Source organism: Neolamprologus multifasciatus, chromosome 18, assembly GCF_963576455.1.
Source record: "Neolamprologus multifasciatus chromosome 18, fNeoMul1.2, whole genome shotgun sequence".
In the NCBI taxonomy this organism is placed as follows: domain Eukaryota; kingdom Metazoa; phylum Chordata; class Actinopteri; order Cichliformes; family Cichlidae; genus Neolamprologus; species Neolamprologus multifasciatus.
The window spans coordinates 11659634-11678520 of record NC_140456.1 but is presented as its reverse complement, the minus strand read 5'-3'; the positions used below and the strand labels follow the sequence as shown (position 1 = coordinate 11678520).

At 40.5% G+C, this 18887-nt stretch overlaps 2 protein-coding genes across 2 annotated transcripts; one reads left to right on the top strand and one right to left on the bottom strand.

The window, feature by feature from the left end:
* Positions 1–312: 312 nt before the first annotated feature.
* Positions 313–14438, bottom strand: LOC146497421 (uncharacterized). The gene is made up of 2 exons (XM_085141388.1): positions 14100–14438; positions 313–13724 (listed from the first exon to the last, which is right to left on the bottom strand). The coding sequence occupies exons 1-2, from the start codon at positions 14436–14438 to the stop codon at positions 13074–13076; spliced, it is 990 nt and encodes a 329-aa protein (XP_084997514.1). The 3' UTR covers positions 313–13073.
* LOC146497422 (uncharacterized) lies at positions 10384–11283 on the top strand. The gene has a single exon (XM_085141389.1). It carries the CDS (start codon positions 10384–10386, stop codon positions 11281–11283), a length of 900 nt encoding a protein of 299 aa, XP_084997515.1.
* Positions 14439–18887: the final 4449 nt, after the last annotated feature.

Below are 18887 nucleotides of genomic sequence, written 5' to 3'. Positions count from 1 at the left end.
GCATACGTAGGGGAGAGCCGAGTGTCATGATTTAGGAGATAAATCCTCACCAGTTTGCAAATTCTGAACACATTTTAATGTTCACGAAATCACTGTGATTTTTACTTTTCACAATTATTAGTTAACAAAACAAAAACAATGAAGCACAGCTTTGTATATAGTTTGAAACTGGATTTTTGGAGACCTAGATGTACCTGTCTCTAAAGGACTTTGAGTCAACTTGTGTTGTTTAAATGTGCAATAGATTATAATTAAAATAGACAGTCAGCACAAAAACGTATACATATGTTTGAGGTATATTTTTCATTTAAAAAACAAACAAACAAAAAAACAAAGTGAAAAACTGTTCAGTGGGCTACATGCTGAGCTGAGAAGCTAGAAACAAATTCAGATTCCACTGGCTAATATAAATAAATATTATACTGCTAATACTGGAATCGATAGTATCGGTACTGGATCTATCGATCTGCTCATCTCTATTAATTATATAATAATCTCTTCATTGGCAGGTTTCAGTTTGCTACTGCTTGGTCACAATCTGACCTCAGTATGTTGTAAATACTGTTAATTTAAGGGTTCTGTGGCATGAACCTTAGACTAGCTGGTGGTCTGCAAAATTTGTTAAGTGCTTTTTAAGCTTGGATAATTCAAAGGACAGTGTTGAAAAGTGCAACAAACAAACAAACAAACAAAAAGATTCATATTCAGGTATGTGGACTCGATTGAAAATGAGTGAAAAAGCAGCCAACGTCCAAAGAAAAACTTGAAAGACCTTCAGAAAGCCTGGAGACTTATTGCTCAATACCACTTTAAAACACATTACAAGAATATAATATGGAAACAAGACAAAGAATTGAGGGGCCACTAAAGACTTAGACTCATTACTGCAAGTAAAGATTTATTACTACTGTAATAGCGCCTGATGATTTAAAAAGCTGGGCTGCTTTTAAATAAATGCTGCTTCAGTTATCTCAGCATTGGCCACTAGATGTCCACAGAGCATCATTTATAGCTACCTAGGACTCACTGGAGTACTGCAGCCCTATGTGCACAAATAACTGTTTTATATTCCCACTGAAGCATCAACTTCCAATTACTGTTTGTTTCCATCTCTTGTTTTTGCATCACATTTAAAATCACAAGCTGCCCTGTTGCTCCAACAAGTCCCTGAACAGTGAGGCACAAGGTGCATAAATCATGCTGCACACATCCGTGATTGTTGCATATTCTATTACAAATACTAAAATACCCATCTCTTAATATAACTAAAACCTTAAACTGAACGACAGGCATGCAACAATACCATAGGAACTGAAGCCGCAATTAGTGGGTTAAGCCCATCTGCATCCCATTCAAGGCAGGCGTGGAGAAGGTGGTGAGATAATGAGAGTCCTCTTTGCTTTTAAAGCCGTAATGTTACTCATGTCTGCCAATCATCCCTCGGCACAAACACAAGCAATTCACCCGGTAAAGTTGGATTTTGTGGACAGAGCGCCTAAACATCAGTTTAGAAAGTTCTGGTGGCAGAACTCTTGAAATAATTATATACACTCCCAAAAATAGCAGCACGCAGGCCCAAGCTGTGCAGTTCTTATTGCCCTGTGACCGAGGAAATCCCCAGTTTCCCTGTCACGTCCTGGGCCATTACTACTTAATCACAGAAATGTCCAACTCCCCGTCAGTAAGACCCAACTGTTTTGCCTCCACACACACACTTCTCAGCAGTAGAGACAAGAAATCACTGGTGTCAGCAATAGGCGATTTGTTCTGCATGACATTGGGTGTCAGAAAATATGGTGCATGCAATCACTGGACACACAAATGCCCACTCATACACACGAACACTGTCACTTTCTCTGCCTCTCCCACTCAAACACGCACACACACAGGAAATTATGATGACCAAGAATAGGTCATACTGTTAATACAGCCATGGTCTATCCAGGGATTTCAGTGTGCTGACATAGACCAACAATAAATATCCCCTGCAAGAACAACAGGTGCCTGACATGATTGTTTCACTTTAATAAAAGGCTTACACGAAGCTCAGACAAATAACACATTGAGCTGTTTTAGAAATGTTGCCCTTTTATTGCTCCATCCCATCGAAGTTTCTTTTTTTTTTTCACACCAGCAAATTGTATCACACAGGTCGTGCTCACATCAGCAGGAAGATGTGATCAACGTGCATCTGCTGCATGTGACAGGTAATGTCACAAGACCAGTATTCAAGTCCAGTCTTGGGTGTGGTTTAAAAAAAATGCTTTAAATTTCTAGTCTCTAATTTCTTTATCTATATGGGAGGTAGTGGGCATGCAGCTGGAGCTCGCGTTTATGAATCCTGGGTTCGTGGCTCCAGCGCCAGCCTCTTTCAACTCGTTGTGAAAAGCACCCCTGGCTCTGTTAGTATGCCAGCCTGAGCACTAGTCAGCCACATCCTCCAGCTGGGTCTGTGCCACCACTGGGCACCTGGACCCTCTCGCAAACCTCATGAAACGGAATGCATATTTAAGTAAGAGGAATGTATTTGTGCGGCATATCTCTGCAATAGTCCATAGCTGTGCGATGCCTAAAGGACACCTGGCGCACCTTCATATTGTTCATCTTATTGACATTTTTATCCACCTATTGGATCCAGCTCGGCTTTTTTAGCAGACAGATTCCCACTTCAGGCTGTGCCTCAGCTGTTGGACTGAGTCCAGAGTCACACAGGCCTGAAAGACAGCCATCGTTATCCAACTCTCACAAGGTGTCATTGTAGGGGTCCAATGATTACCATATCAGCACCACATGAAACATTTATGGCTTGCTGGCAGTGATGGTCTGGCAAGCATCCTAATTTCTAGAACAGAGCCTGTCAGATCCTATTGTTTCAAGTTCTGGTGGCGTGAACAGAAAAATCATCAGCCCCTGAAACTTCTGTCACTTGCAGTCAAAACAAAAATTCCAATATGAGTTTCTCTATGACACCTGACACACAACCACACACAATAGGTGGTTTATTCTAGCTGGCAGTGACATTTCCCCAATTTTATTGTCCTTCTGCTGAACTGCTAAATTGCTCTTTTAACTCAAACATGCGCTACACTTGCTGTCACCGTGACTTCAGAATCAGCCCGATGATCACTGCGAACTGAACTTTTTGTCATTTCTTTTGCACATGATGAAAACTGAGATAAAATAAAAATAGCTAGAATCATCCTAAAGTTGCTATGATCAGCATCTTTTAAAAAAAAATGCAATAGTTTAAATATATATATGCAAAGACTTGCTCCAGCAGATGGTTCAGACTCATTCGTTTTAGATGTAGCAGGCAGCTTTTCAGCAAAAAGCACTGATAAAACGAATAAACTGCACCAAATCACTGCCAATATCAGCCGACAGTTGGTTTAAACCCAATTAAAAGTCTGAAATGTGTTAGCTACATCCTGCATTTCCCTCCCAGACTGTATCAGATTAGTTCCAAAACAGATATTATAGTAACACTAACTGATTCAGACTTTGTCTTGGCAGTACCTGAGCAAACTCAGCCCATTAACTTCAATTCTTTTCTTTAATTTAATTTTATTGTTAAACAACAATTTCCAAGGACATAGCTCAGACATTTGTTCTTGTAAATGTCTCTTTGCATTTTAATGCCTTGTTAATGTGGATGTAAGGTTATTCAGTGTGACCTCTTATGTTATTTTATGAATAATATTGGGTTGGAACATCCAAAAGCAGGATGTAAGAAACTGAGTTAAGAGCACATTTGAAGGAGATTTATAGTAATTAATGAACAGCATGTGATGCGGCAGGCAGGAAGTTTTGACTCGCCATCTGGTGTTGTGGAGTGATGGGGGCTGGAGGAGCTCAGCCAGAGGTAGAGGCTGAGGCTGGGGTGCTGGAGCAAGGCAAGTGGCTGATGGCCACTGGGTAGCTGGAGACGATTGGCGAGTGGGACAGATAGGATTAATCCACAGTCAGTTGGTTTGGGGAGCTGGAGCGAGGTGAGCTGGTGCACAGCTGAACAGGAAAACCTCAAACAGAGAGCTGAGCAATCTGGCGGAGAGTGGAGTGAAGGGAAGGAAATAAGATGAAGGGGAAATCGGGAAGCAGTACCAGGATCAGAGCAGCAAGCCTGGCCATAATGTATAGGTTTTACTAGAAATCCTATTAGGAGTTTACCTAAAACTTAAAATCCAGTTCGACTATAAATTGTTGATCACCATTTCCCACATTTCTCTTGAGCATGAAGTTTGTGACCAGGTCAAAACCTGTACTTCAAAAAAGCCTTAAAAGTTTATCTCTCTGTGATTTGTGCAGAAGTGTACTGACTGTACAGCTGTTCTCGTTTAGCATCCAGTAGCCTATAGCAATGAGCAGGTGAGACCCAGATAGGATGCTCGGCGGTACTTCATCACCCCACTTGTTGTTGTCACGGCTACAATTGGTTTGTACACCCCATCTGCTGTATCAGCAAAGTCACGACTGATTTGGTCACTCAGGAGCCCAGTTAGCTTTGCTCACTCTGCTTCTCCGTTGATTCCAGCCATCATTACAAATGGTATCTTTACGCAGTGGAGTTAACCCGGATAGTGCTTTCCCATGGGTGCCTTTATTATCTATTCATCATGTTGTCCCAGTTTATCTCAAGATGAATCTGGCTGCTTCACTACACATCTAACTACAGATGCCTGGCATGTGGCCTGAGGTGGGAGATTAGCAGATTACAAGATACACACTAGAGGTGTTTCACTTAGAGTTGATAAGGAAGTGAAAAATATTCTAAAAAAGACGCAGAGTGTTGGTGAATTTGTGTTTTAACGCCAGTATTTTTTTCAGTATGCTTGAATATGATAACAACACTTTTATTTCCATGCTGACATTTTGCACAACAAGCCAGGGGCAACTTCAGCGTGTCCAATCTGGTAAATAAATGAACATTTGTAACATTTAAATGAAATGTTCTTGGCCTCGTACACAGCCTCCGAGCAGACTTGTTGGACACTCCCTCAAATTTCCTCCCCACTAATTTGCATTGCTTAGTAGATCCTTTGTGTCACCTGGAGGTTCAGGCAGAGCGGTGTTGCAGCCAATTTCCAGATGGCAATTCAAATGTGTGACATATCCTCAATTTTTTAGAAAAATACACAGCCACAACCACAGACTCCATTAGCTGAGGGAGGAAAACATGCACGTGCACAAATGGAAAAGTGGTGGAAAGTGTCCAGTGGTGTGAATATTCACATCTGCACCTGCTGAATAATAGACGATTATCAGCTCAGGTGGCACACCGTGCAGCCCTGCTCGGGTGCTTTCTCCCATTTCGTGGTGCTAATTTTGACCGTAATAGTCAAAGGGCTTGCGAAATGCACATTTCTTGTCTCTCAGATCTGATCTTGTCTTGTATTCTGTCTTAAGAGCGAGCATATGCTTCAGGAGGAGTGCTAGCTTCGAGGAGTAATGTGTCTGCAATATGGGCTCTAAAGAGCCTCGGGTCTTGGTGTGTTCTTACATTTTCACAGGGGAGAAACACCTACAGCAGGTTCTGTGGCAGTGAAACCATATATCATCTGTCATCGCCAGAAGCTTCCACAATAATGAACAAGTAATAATAGTATATATCTTGAACTAGAGTCTCTAAAGGTAGCTCATCCAGAGTCATTATTGTGCCACATAACCAGATGAGCTTTCTCAAATGAGATCATTTTTGTCGCCTTGAGGACTGGAGGGTGTAACTGTTCGCTGAGTGAATAACTCATCCTCATTTGGCGCTAATGGGACTCTGTATTGCGGTGTTGTGTGAATGCAGAAGGAATGGTAAATCCCATTTTCTTGTAATCTAAATCTCAAGCTGTTTCCACACATCTGTTCCTCTGGTGTAGAAAGGACAATTCATTTCGAAGAAAACATGCACGGGATGGAGAAAAGGAACATCTAATGAAGATTCATGCCACACATGATTATGACAGAGTGTTAGGCTACAGTGTGTTAGAGAGAGGTATGTCACGATGACATCTCTGTCACAGACACAACCATTATTCCCTCTGTCCATCCATCCATCAACCTACCTATCTCGCTTCTGTCCCATCTCCTTCCTCCATCTGTCCATCCGTGTTGGCTTTATTCAGGTATTGCGATGACGCAGTTAACCCATAATGAGGGATATGCATATGAAGCCAAGGTTTTTCTGCATATTTGACAGCATGTGTTCTGAGCCCGGTGTTGCCACTCCGGGGATGCGTTTGCACATGGGGGGCAGGAGGAGGAGGGGGGGGGGGGCAATGCTCTGACAGTTACAGCTGAGGTATCATTTTTCATGTAAATAGAGGATGGCAGGATTAGCGATCCTGCTGTGTGTGAAATTAGCCGTGGCACACATATACACAAGATCAGCACTGCAGATTGCCTTAAAAAAACAAAAACGGGGCTATATAAAGACTTTGTTTTTTGTTGCAAGCACACACACACACAAGAAATCTACCAGTCAGCCAGTTTCTACAAAAGTTTCTGTGATGTGGGGGTATTAGAATTTACCAAAACGAAAAAAAAAGGAAGAAAAATTGCCAAGATGAGACATGCTGCACAAGCAGCTGCCTGAAAGGCCAATGCACCTCAACAGCTCTGTTGTCCAATTCAGCAAACAGATGGTTCAACCTGTCATTCATAAGTGCTGATGTAGCCATGCTCAGAGCAGAGCCACCGAGTCCCCAGAGCAGGATATCACTGCTAACTGTCATCCTGGTACTTTGATTACTGGACTGGGAGGAGAATGATGACTAAGGCCGCTGTAAGTCCTGGTCAGACTCTATAAGGCTGTCAAGGAAAGTGAGTTCATATTTCCCCCATAACATTTATACAACATCCCTATGGTTCACATTATATATTGTTTAAAATAGATTATACAACATGACAAGATGTCATTTTCTGTATAGCATTCATAAAGAGCAGATAACATTTAGTAAATGTTTAAGGAATTATACTTTCAAGACTTAATTAAACTCACTGGAATGTATCCTGTGAAACATCAAGAACAGCATGCTGGTATAGGAACCATAATGATAATTAAATTATGTGTGTGCAAACCATCCAGCTAAAGATTTTCAGTTGGAATATGCATGTCTGTCTGACTGTGTGATTTCAACCCATGGGCTGCAATATAAACAAGCTTTTATTAAAAATAAAGCCAAAGCGCTGAAAATAAATAAAACAAGGGCACTCCTATTGCTAACAACATGTGCCTAAAGCAGTGGTTCTCCAACTGTTTCTGGCAAGCTTCGCTCATTTTTTATCAGTCGTTTACAAGAAAAATGCTTTCATGCTAAATTTATGTCATGTAGCAATCAGCAAAGCTACATAATTTGTCTTCCCGTTGGTGTGTTTTACTACATAGCCCTGTTAATCCATGAGATGCCCACAACTGAAGTTGCTTATTTACTCATGTATGTATTTATTTACTTTCTGTAAAACACTATTTAGATTTGGAACTTGCACTTAAGGTAGACCTATTAGACTTTTTTGGATGTGTATGATGCTTAAGAGAGCGCACTCATCTCAGGCACAGCAGCCCCTCCTATCCTCTGTTCAGGCCTTCTGTTTGCGAGGTGCAACTAACTGAAATAACATTAGCTCAAAGGAAGAAGAGCTAAAATGACTTGTTTTAGATTGTGAGTAAACTGAGGGACTGTAGCCAGTACTGGAGTGTCCATGTAGGAGCTTCAAAGGAATATATGATGATGGACCAATCAGCACACTAGTTAATCTGGTCCAAAACTTGGCTACACATCACGCTTTGTGCAGCTGTGACACTGCAGCCTCTGGATGGCAGGTTGGATGGATGCTACCACCAGAGGAACCAACAGTATAACTAGAACTAAAGTGTTGCCCTATTCATTTAGTTTTCTCAAGGATAAAAAGCTTGACTAGTCTTGAGTATTAAAATCCCATCTGATTGGCCAAATGTAACATTTGTGTTTGTGCTGTGAACCCTCAACATGTAGTTAAAAGAGCTCTTATTTAAGCATAGAAAGCATTAAAAAAGAGAAAATGCATTCTTTGGTGATATCCAAGGTTACCAGATTTTAGGACCTGCCTGCTAAGAAATCCTGACAAAGTATTAAAAATTAGCATTTCATTTAATATTTTGGTAATGTCTGTAATAACTCCACATTAGTTAATGCAAGTTTTTGTTCAATCCTTTGAATTAAAGCTGAGAGTCTATCATCATTTTCAAACTTTAGCATTAATCCTTGGTTGCATTGCTTGAAATGTGTCACTACCCTAGAAAATAAATGGACCTAAGTATATAACGCCTGCTCACTCATGTCTGTAAGTATAGGTTTGTGCTTAATGGATCATTTACAGTGTATACAGTGTTGGGAAGTAACGGAATACATGTACCGCCGTTACGTATTTAAAATACAAAATATGAGTAACTGTATTCCGTTACAGTTACCGTTTAAAAATGTGGTATTTAGAATACAGTTACTTTGTTGAAATAAATGGATTACACGGTGGTACTTCCCTGTTTCATATTGTGGCGGGTCAGGACTGTTTGGGTTTTGTTTGACAGCTACGTTCTGTTGTTCCAGGCGGCAGCGTTACGGTTGCCATGGTTACAGGGTGACGCTCTCTCTCTGCGTGTTTCCTGGGTGAGAGAGGCCTTTTTGTTGTGTTGTGCTAAGCTAATAGGCAGAATGCTACCGGTATAGCTCTAAAGAATGTAGCATCATAGGCAGTGTAGTCCGTGCTGCAGGGAGAATGGACTGCCATACACGTTATGTGTCTGTGAGCGAGGGAGGGAGAAAAAGGAAAAGTACAGCTGTCATCGAGCAAAAACGGGAGCTGGAAGCATGTAAATATAATAATAACCACTGCAGCCAAGAAGAGTGCCTGACGAGCCCAGTTGTAAGTAAGCTATTAAGACTCGACTGTACGCTGTGTTCGTGTTTTCCTCCAAAAACAATAAGTTCCGTTGGAGCAGCCTTTCAACGCCTCTCTCTGTCTCTCGCTAGCAAAGCTGACCCAGACAACAAAGTAAAGCTAGTTTTCGGCTACGAGCCCGACACAGAACCCACCGTATTAGCCAGAGGTCCCTTTACTACGGTTCGGAGCCGCGGACCTTCAGTAACAGTAATAAATCACAGCAATAGTACATTCATGTAGTTGTAAACAGCATGATAATATATTAAGTAATCCAAAGTATTCAGAATACGTTACTGTCATTGAGTAACGTAACGGAATACGTTACAGAATACATTTTGGGGCATGTATTCTGTATTCTGTAATGGAATACATTTTAAAAGTAACCTTCCCAACACTGAGTGTATACAATCACCTGAATAAATGAAGCAGCTATTCTGGCATCAAGATCAAAGTCAAGATAAAAACTGAGATATTATGATATTTGAACTTTAGTTTGACATTTTTAAAGTTTGAGTGGAACAAATAGGTTTAAGAGAGGGCTGCTAGGAAGCAACTAAGACAAACCCTTTAGGGAAAATACACTGAGAACTTTTTACCGCGGTGTGTAAGTTGCTGTGGGGTAAGACAAATTCAAAAATTGAAATGTGCTACAGTATATTTTTTCCATCTCACTCATGTGGCCTCCTCGGGGGCCACATGAGTGAGATTTTGAATAGCAGCAGAGATTTCTAGGAACATGCTGGAATGTTCCATGTCCCTTTGCACTTGAGATTAAACCAGCACATAACAGAGTTGTTGCTTCATTGAAAGATGACTCAGTGTCTTTGCAGCTGCCAGTTTGAGAAGTTTAAGAAGAAACACGGGAACATTTACAAAGGTGCGGAGGCCAATGTTTGGGGACATTGTGATCGATGGTATGACAAATATCTCACTTATTTTAAATAAAAAATTCTTGCAGAAGATAACAGCTGTAGCTTACAGTATATTAACAAAATAAACATGGTTATGTAACATTTCACAGAGTGTGTAAGCACTGGTATATTTCTGGTGTTAGGTTATGACATCATGGCACTCAGCTCATCTGATTGATCACACACAGAATCCTATCCCTAGTACTGCTCTCCTGAAGTGGGTGGGGAGCAGTGTGCTATCTGTGGACTGGAAGAAGTGACAGGACCAGCTGGGAACTGAAATCCAGTCAGAGAGGCAGTTGGTATGGGGAGCTCAGACCATAACAGTGCTCTGCCACAGCGGCGTGTAACTCAGCTTCGTGAGGAAAAACCTAGACAGGATTCAGTGTAGTTTCTAATATTTATCAGGAATTCTACAAGACCAAGACAGTGTAATAGTGGAAATGATGATGTTCTGCGAGGCTCATTCAAGAACTCCGGTGTTCAATCAGAGGCCAGTATTCTTAGTAAGTGATTTAGCTAATCGCATGCTAACATCTTCTGATAAGTTATAGTCAACAGAGCAATGGGTGGGAAGCAGTCCCGCATTTTGTCCAGCAAGGAGTTGAATGACATGAGTGTGAGCCAACGGAGACAGAGTGCAATTAGAGACGACCAGCCCAGCATGTCCTTGGCTGCTGGGAGGATCCGAAGACACACTCGACTGCATTTTGGTTACAGCACCCTAAGTCTAGCCATGCGAGGACTAAATGAAACACCAACTGAACTATGGCAACTCCAAGACCTTCAGAAGCTAAACTTGTCAATGAACTGCCTGCGCTCTTTGCCCTCTTCCCTGGGTGCTCTTGACAATCTGGTGGTTTTAAACTTGTGGGGGAACAACCTGTCCCGCCTTCCACCTGAGATTGGCCTTCTAAAGAAACTGCGTGTGCTCTTCGCCTGTCGCAACCGCCTGAGTGAGGTACCAGAGGAGCTGGGCTCCTGTACCTGTCTGGAGGTGCTCAGTTTGGCCAATAATCAGATCACAGGCCTGCCAAGCAGCTTGGCAGCCATGCGCAATCTCACAAAACTCAATCTCAGCCACAACCACATCGCTCACATTCCCACCTGCGTCTATAGCATGAAGGGTCTGGTCTTCCTCCATCTCGCCTGCAACCGCCTGGAGACCATTGCGGACCAGATTCAGGACCTGGTTAATTTAAAAATCCTCATTGTGGAAGGAAATAGCATACACACATTGCCCAAGACTCTGTGCTTCCTGGAGTCTTTAGAACTCCTAAATGTTGACTTCAATGATCTGCAAAGCGTACCAGTGGAAATGTACTTATTAAGTAAGCTGAGGCGGCTTGCGTGCCACCCGCTCGATAAAGGACTCCATATTGTGCATAACCCCCTTCTCAAACCTATCCAGGAGGTGCTACAAGGAGGACTCAGTGCTCTCTATAACTACCTCAAGCCCACTTGAGAGGGTACTACTGTGCATGTGTGTCTAAAAGAGTGTGCTGTAAGGGGAAGCTGCCACAAATCTGACCCTTGGCATATTGTAGTCACGCTCTGAGTTTGTTGTTACCTCAGACTGTCTGTCAGTGATATCATGATTCAAAGCAACTGCTCAGTAATAGTTTTATAAGTAATCTTTTAATCACTGACAGATTTTCTATTTTTCATGTAATCTTTGGATATAAATAAACCAACTGTTGTGTCACATCTAAATATTTGTTAAGTAACGGGCTCAGGATGAGTAGTTCAGCTCAAGCAAAAATCCACAGGTCTGCATTTGGGTGCTGATTACTGTTCAGCTGACCTTGTTGGGCTCACAGCAGTGAAAGACATAGGGCTAAGTTCAGCTCTCTAAGCACAGCTCTCTTTGTTGCATTCAGGTCACAGGGATCAGGTGTGTAAAGTCAGTGGAAAGAACAGCGGAGGGAGCTTAAGATCTGCAAAAGAATAAAACAAAATGCAACAGGGACTTTGTCTCTCATTAAGTGTTGTTCCACTCCATCGGGTCAGAGCAGGGCTGCTAGGGAGCACCAGCTCCTCTGAGGATTCTGGATGCTGTAACACCAACAATTTTAAAAACAGCGACAGAGAAGGGCATACAGTGCATGAAATATACTCCAAAAACAGAATAAATGTGTACCAAAGTGGCACATATTATTCATTTAATTTCAAATAATTAGAATAAAACATGTAGTGTAATTAAAGTTGAAAGCTATTGGGTAGACTTTTGAGGTCGAACTAATTTGTGTGCATACAAATTACACATTATATTTAAAACAGTAATCACATTAACCATTTGCAAGGTGAAAATGTTAAAGCAAAATGTCCAATACTGTCAGTAGATGTCTTGTGTAAAATTATGTCTGATGTCTCCGGACACTGGACGTTCAGACACATTGAGAACTTTAACAACTCGGTTTTATGAAGTTTCTTTTAGATAGTAATGTGTAATTTGTTTCGTTTTTATATAAAAGTAACAGTATGTCTGGACTGTACATGTATAGTTAAATGCTGAAGTTTGGCTCAACCATTTAATTGTGTAAAAGAATAAATAAATTGGACTTAATGTAACCATTTTACAAAAACCTTTAAAGATTACTTCAATATTGGAATGATAACACAAGCGTCAGCAGTTCATTATTAATGCAATATTGGTCAAATCACTGATTCTGATTCTGATCACTGCAAACCCAAAGCATCATCTGTGAACATGTACACATTCTCTTCTCACTCCTGTATTGTCATAATTGTGTAGATGAGGATTTATTTTGAAAGGTTAATTATTTATTCTGATGAAGCCTTCTGCTTTTCAAAATAAGACTTGCTTTTTCACCCATGAATGGGAAGGCTGAGGTTTAGTATGCCTTCAGCTCTCCGACAGCCAGCAGCAAATGTCTTGTCATAAAATGACCTCGTTTTTAGTGCAGCAACAGAACACCGTTACGATGCGACGAGTTTGATTAATTATCAGACATTAACTGACAACAGACACCTTAACCCTTCAAGATTAGAAGACTCTTCTTCAATCTTCTACCTTGGCCTATTCTAAATCATGAATGTTCTTAAAAAGTCTGCAAAATATGTCAATAGGTCTTAAGAAATAGAAAAAAGATACACCTCTTTATTTTCAGCCTACATGTCTCACTTACAAGAGTAAAAAGACATATTACAGTGGAATTCCACAGGTTTTTATCAGATCTTGATGTACTTCTTACTACTTAAAATGTTGTATTATTGCTGCAACAAAATCAAGTTTTAAACAAACAAGAGATGAATTCTGATTAATAGAAATTGAGCAAGTGTTTCACAGTACTGTAGGTTATTTCTTTTAAGACCCAAAAGAATAATATTACAGAAAATAACATACATGCTTAAATTTTGTCCAAGCAGGAATGCATGATCAGCTTTTTTAAAATCAGAACTATGCAAGTTATTGAATTTGATTATTAATAAATTTCCATATTTTGTAACACTTACATAAACCATATCAACCACAACTGTCCATGGTCTTACCTGTCTGAGATCCTCACTGTTGACATAATTCAGGGTTATCACGACTGTGTCATCACCATCTGCTCTGACAAGATCCTCTTCAGGATTCCATAGAACCGTATCCACTTCGTCTGTGTCTGGAAAACGAAATTCCAAATCTTCTGGAAGTTTCTCCCGGGACTCTAGTTTGAAGGATTTGTTAGGAACTATACTGGTCAGATCAATAATTTCAGAGCAGTGGTCAGGGAAATCATGATCACTTGAGTCAGTCTGCTGCTGCTGTCCCACAACAGTGTTTTTAATGTCTTTTGGGGTTGAATGCATATGATGTGATTTTCCTGGACTTTGTGTTGTCACTGCCTCGCAGAGTGATTTCAGTTTTTTTGGATTGTGTCCCATCTGGAAATTGTGAATCTGTGAACCAGAAAACAAACACAAGAAACAAACGAAAATAACTCAATTATTTTTTCAGCAGCCAGTCATTTAGAACATGTTAATGAATACAAAGCTGTAAGTCTTTCACAGATGTATTAAATGTACCTTACCACACAAGTCAACAACAAATTCCTTGAATAATTTCATCCTACAGAAGTGCAAATATTCGTAGATGTACATAAAGCACTTGAATAAGACAACTCTTTATTGCCGTTGCACAGTCATACCTAGTACAATAGTACAACAAAATTAGAACATGTCGCATGTTACCACCAAGCACTAATAAACACAACAAAATACAGTAACTTTAAAGTGATCATTATTTGTAATAATAACTTTCTTATTTTAACAAACCTGTTTGCCAGTGTCACTGTCAGATGAATCCCCATGGTCAAGTAGATCTGGGACAAAATCATCTGTCTCACTGTCAAATCCAAGTAATGTCACCGGTGAATCTTCTTCAGTTATGCTGACAGAAAAATCCTCTTCAGATGAGGACTGAACTGTTGATGGTGTTTCATCTTTTGTGCAAATGTAAAATCTCATGAGCTTCAATTTGGTTTGTTCATAAAGTTTGCCAACAGTGTCATCTAAAGCAATCGGATTTCTTTTAAAATCACAGACATCAATGACAAAGTCTTCAACTCTCCCTTTTGGCGAGTACCCATCTGGAAAAAACAGGTCCTTTCCCATTTCCAAAATCTTAGCTACAGTTGTAGTTTTTTCCACAGTTGCATGTCTTGTTCCTCCACCATTTCTGGTTCTCACTTGACGGTATTCATTACTGCTTAAATGAAGCCATCCGATTTCTATTTTTCTTCAGGTCTTCTCTCCTGCAGTATTTCTCTGTCTTGCCATCCCTTCACCTTGCTTGTGGAACACACCTGATGAACCACACAGCACTCCTTTGGTTTTTGATCTTACTTTCCGTGCCGCAATTTTATCTCTTAGGTTCTGCAGAAGAGTCTCTTTATCTGTGCTGTACTTAGTTTGTTGACAGAAGGACTGGACAGCTACTCTGTCACCATATGTCCTTATGTATTTTGCCATTTGTACATCAGTCATGACGGACAGCACTGCCTTATCCACCTGCAGACATAAAACATTAGAGAAATGCTATTAATATACTTTTATTCTAGGAAGCCACACTAGCACACATGGAATACTAACTGTATTAGAAATAGAGTTCTTAATCACTGTTCATGATCATTATCAAAAGTTACTCTGACAACTTGTGTCTTATTACCTTACTGTTGCTCTGTTAGTATTAGTATAGTAATAGTAGTAGATATTTATATACTACGTTACTAAAAAATATTTTGCTAGTAAGGTATAAGTAAGGTAAGTTCCACCAAGTATTTTGTGCTATGGTGTCCATGTTACCATGGTAATGGCACAGCCAGATAACAACATCCAAATTCATGGGCTGCAACCTCTTTTTCTTTTAACTTTATTTATCACATTGTCCAAATTCATGGGCTGCATCCTCCTGAGGACGCTTTTGTAGACCGATTACGTCACAGCGACGCGCCGAAGGCTATCCAAAATCCGTACTAGTTTTTTTTTTATTTGCACAGAAATGTACAACAATTATGGCAATCTCTACAAAGATTCTATTTTAAATTCGTAGACTCCTCCGAATGCAGCGGACAAATGCGTCCTCCTTTTCACCGAATTTTTTTTTTTAATTATTAAACTTTATTAAGAAACAGTATACAGAACATGTATACAACCAGAACAAAATTAACATATACCAGGAGAACGGCACAACTCCCGGCACATCATTTTCAGCTCACCTCAGACTTTTGCTACTCAGGCTAAACGTAATATATAAAACACTTAAGACAACCTAAAAATGTTAATGTTTGGCTTTTTTCAGTGTTTTATTTGTTCGTGAGTAAACCGGTTTGGCTGAGATTAAAGTTATTAGATTTTTGAGTCGTGCGACTGTTTTTGCGATGGCCCGATTTTGGCCTTCGTCGTGCATCGTATAGTATACCTGGGGTAACGAGAAGCGATTAACACCTCACGACCAGCTCCCGATCATCAATCGCTTGGTCGTGAGGATTTCAAACCTGTTTGTAGCAATTTAGCAAAGTTGATGGCGGTGGTGTGCGTGTCTATGTGAGTGAAAGACAGAGAGGGAGAGCGAGCGACAGAATTTCTGTTATAACCTTCATTTTATGGACGCACAGTGTGAGCACTCGGGTCGCATCAGAGCATCGGGTCGTATAGTGTGAGACCCTGCATCGTGACCTACGAACTTCTAACCCCTGCGAGTCAATGTACAGTTTGAGCAGGAGCTGAATCGCGCGACTGTAAAAATCGCACAGTGTGAGCCCAGCATTAGATAGAAAGGAGCAGACGGACGAGTTTAATAAACTCCTCCAACGCAGTGGTGACGCTAATCAGAAGGCTAGACCGTCCAATTTCCCCAGCCGTTTACTTCCGGCCTACTTCTGAGGACCCGCCCCACGTAGACCACGAAGCCCGAGTCCTCGGGATGATGCAGCCCATGAATTTGGACACGATTTGAAATTTCAAAACATATGTGCACTTAACAGTTATGTTTAATGAACCTGAACATATTTACAAGAATTAACATTAAAGGCCTGCATGCAAAACGACCTAGGTTTTTCAACAAGTTTCTCGCCTTTTGAACCGCGGTGTTTAATGCTTTGTTTATACGTACTTTGTCTTGTTGCATGTGCATGATGTCGTCGTGTGGGACCTCTCTTGACCGCAAGAAATGTTCTAAATCCTCCTCCATGTCTGCACCTACGGGGGCTCCGTACGCACCCTTCAACTGAAACGCTATCAAAAGGAGCGGGATCTTTTGCGAGATCTCGCCCCTGCGGGGCTCCGTAAATTAGTCCTGTTTAAATAGTATAGTGTTTTTTTTTCCTCTTATTGTTTTATTTTAGGTCACTCTGGAATGGTTCCTAGGTTTCATTTCACTTGTCATCAGAGATGGGCAGTAACGCGTTACAGTAACGCGTTACTTGAAAAAGTAATCGGATTACAGTAGCGCGTTACAGTAACGCGTTACTTGAAAAAAGTAATCGGATTACAGTAACGCGTTACAGTAACGCGTTACTTGAAAAAGTAATCGGATTACAGTAACGCGTTACAGTAACGCGTTACTTGAAAAAGTAATCGGATTACAGTAACGCGTTACAGTAACGCGTTACTTGAAAAAGTAATCGGATTACAGTAACGCGTTACAGTAACGCGTTACTTGAAAAAAGTAATCGGATTACTGTAACGCGTTACTGTAACGCGTTACTTGAAAAAAGTAATCGGATTACTGTAACGCGTTACTGTAACGCGTTACTGTAATCCGATTACTTTTTTCAAGTAACGAGTAAAGTAAGGGATTACTATTGCAAAAACGGTAATTAGATTACCGTTACTTTCCCGTTGGAACTGCGTTACTAAAACCGTGATTTTCTTGCGAGAATGTCTCATGACAGTGACATAAGCGAGTGTGATGTTAGTGACAACAGCTGTGTGCAGATCAACAATGGATAATATATCGAGTGCGGGAGAGAGTATGAGCGTGCAGCGTTTAAAGCGTGGAAGTACTGACCTTATTTTGAGTTTGATTCCATAAAAAGTGACAAAAACATTAGTGTCCGCTGTGCGTGGGAAGAAAACTTCTTTTTACAGCGAAAAAAACCCCCCTAAACTTCCAAGCAAACACCGAGTAGCTACGACATAATGAGAAACTCACAGAGAAACTGCGGTATCCTTCCACTGACCGCTGCGGCACACCTGCACCAGGATAAACCTCCGCCTACTCTACAGGTGAAAATAGAGCAACAGGACCGCTAGTCTTTGACTTTATTTATTTTCTGCTGTATTTTCCTTGCATCTGAAAGAGTGAGTGTAAACACACACAAAAAAAAAATTAAAAAAAATAACAACACAACAAGCTTTATTTTTAAAGCTTTTTTATATATATATATATATATATATATATATATATATATATATATATATAAAATCAGTAATTAATTACTGATTACTTTTTTCAAGTAACTTGACCAACACTGCTTGTCATCTCTTTTCACCTTTCAGCATTCAGCGTTATGTTTGCTTTGCCTTCAGTGCTGTGATTTACAGACTCATAGTGTATTTATGCAAATGCATAGACCAGCTTTAAAAAGGTCACATTTAACCAAAGTGAAGATTAAAAGTGGAGTAGACAAGAGAGAAAAGCGACCTCTGTTGGTATGTACCTGTTACTACACCAGTCAAAGAGTTTGCAGGAATAGCAGAGAGATTCACTCTTTCTCTCTCTGTGTCTCGCTGAGCAATGCACACACACACACACACACACACACACACACACACACACACTATGCATTCATGATAGATGAACCCCTCTTGAATAAGTCTTTGTCCTAGATAGTGATCATGGGACATGCTGTCAAATGAAGTACCTATAAAGATATGGCTTTAATGTGAGTCAGATGACCTGAATTCAGGTTTTGTGTGTTACTGTTACTATTCCGGTGACAATACATTATACTGTCGCATTGTCTGCTTGTGTCACTTATTCAACATCAAGTGAACATACATAGAAACATTTCTCCTCAGTAAGTAATAGATAAAAGTCTTATTTTACATCAGTAAAGTCTGGGCTCCACTGATGAAATGCAAGTAACCTCGTGTGTATTGTTAAATAAAGCACAAAACTACACTAGAAAGCAGCACGAGAACAAATTAATGCGATCCTTTCCTGTTTGGCAATCAACCTCAGTGCAGTCAGCGGTGCTAACTTAGTGGTCAGATGTACACCAGGGATTACCCATAACTATAGTTACCAGGCTTTGAAAGGATTTGCTGATCCTGTTTAATTGCTATGTGCTCCAATAACTTTGCTTTTTAATGAGACACCCTGCACGACACAACAACTGAACACAGACTGACACCGGCGATCTTCATTCAAATGTGTTTTGCATTCATAAGCCAAAGCTCAGAAAACAGTTTAGCATCACTAGCAGCCAGGGACTTCCCACAGTGAAGGACAGCTAATCAATCTCGTATTGAGCTTTTGACAATCACGGCACGGGATAATCGCAGGGGAATTAAATGACAAAACCACTGTTGTCTCGCAGCCACATGAGGAGAGACTTA

Excerpts from the sequence above, each read along its gene's own strand:
- LOC146497422 (XM_085141389.1), top strand. The coding sequence starts at position 10,384 with ATGGGTGGGAAGCAGTCCCGCATTTTGTCCAGCAAGGAGTTGAATGAC.
- LOC146497421 (XM_085141388.1), bottom strand. The coding sequence starts at position 14,438 with ATGGGAAAGGACCTGTTTTTTCCAGATGGGTACTCGCCAAAAGGGAGA. Across the intron at positions 13,725-14,099 it reads ACAGTGACACTGGCAAACAG|ATTCACAATTTCCAGATGGG; the intron begins GTTTGTTAAAAT and ends TCTGGTTCACAG.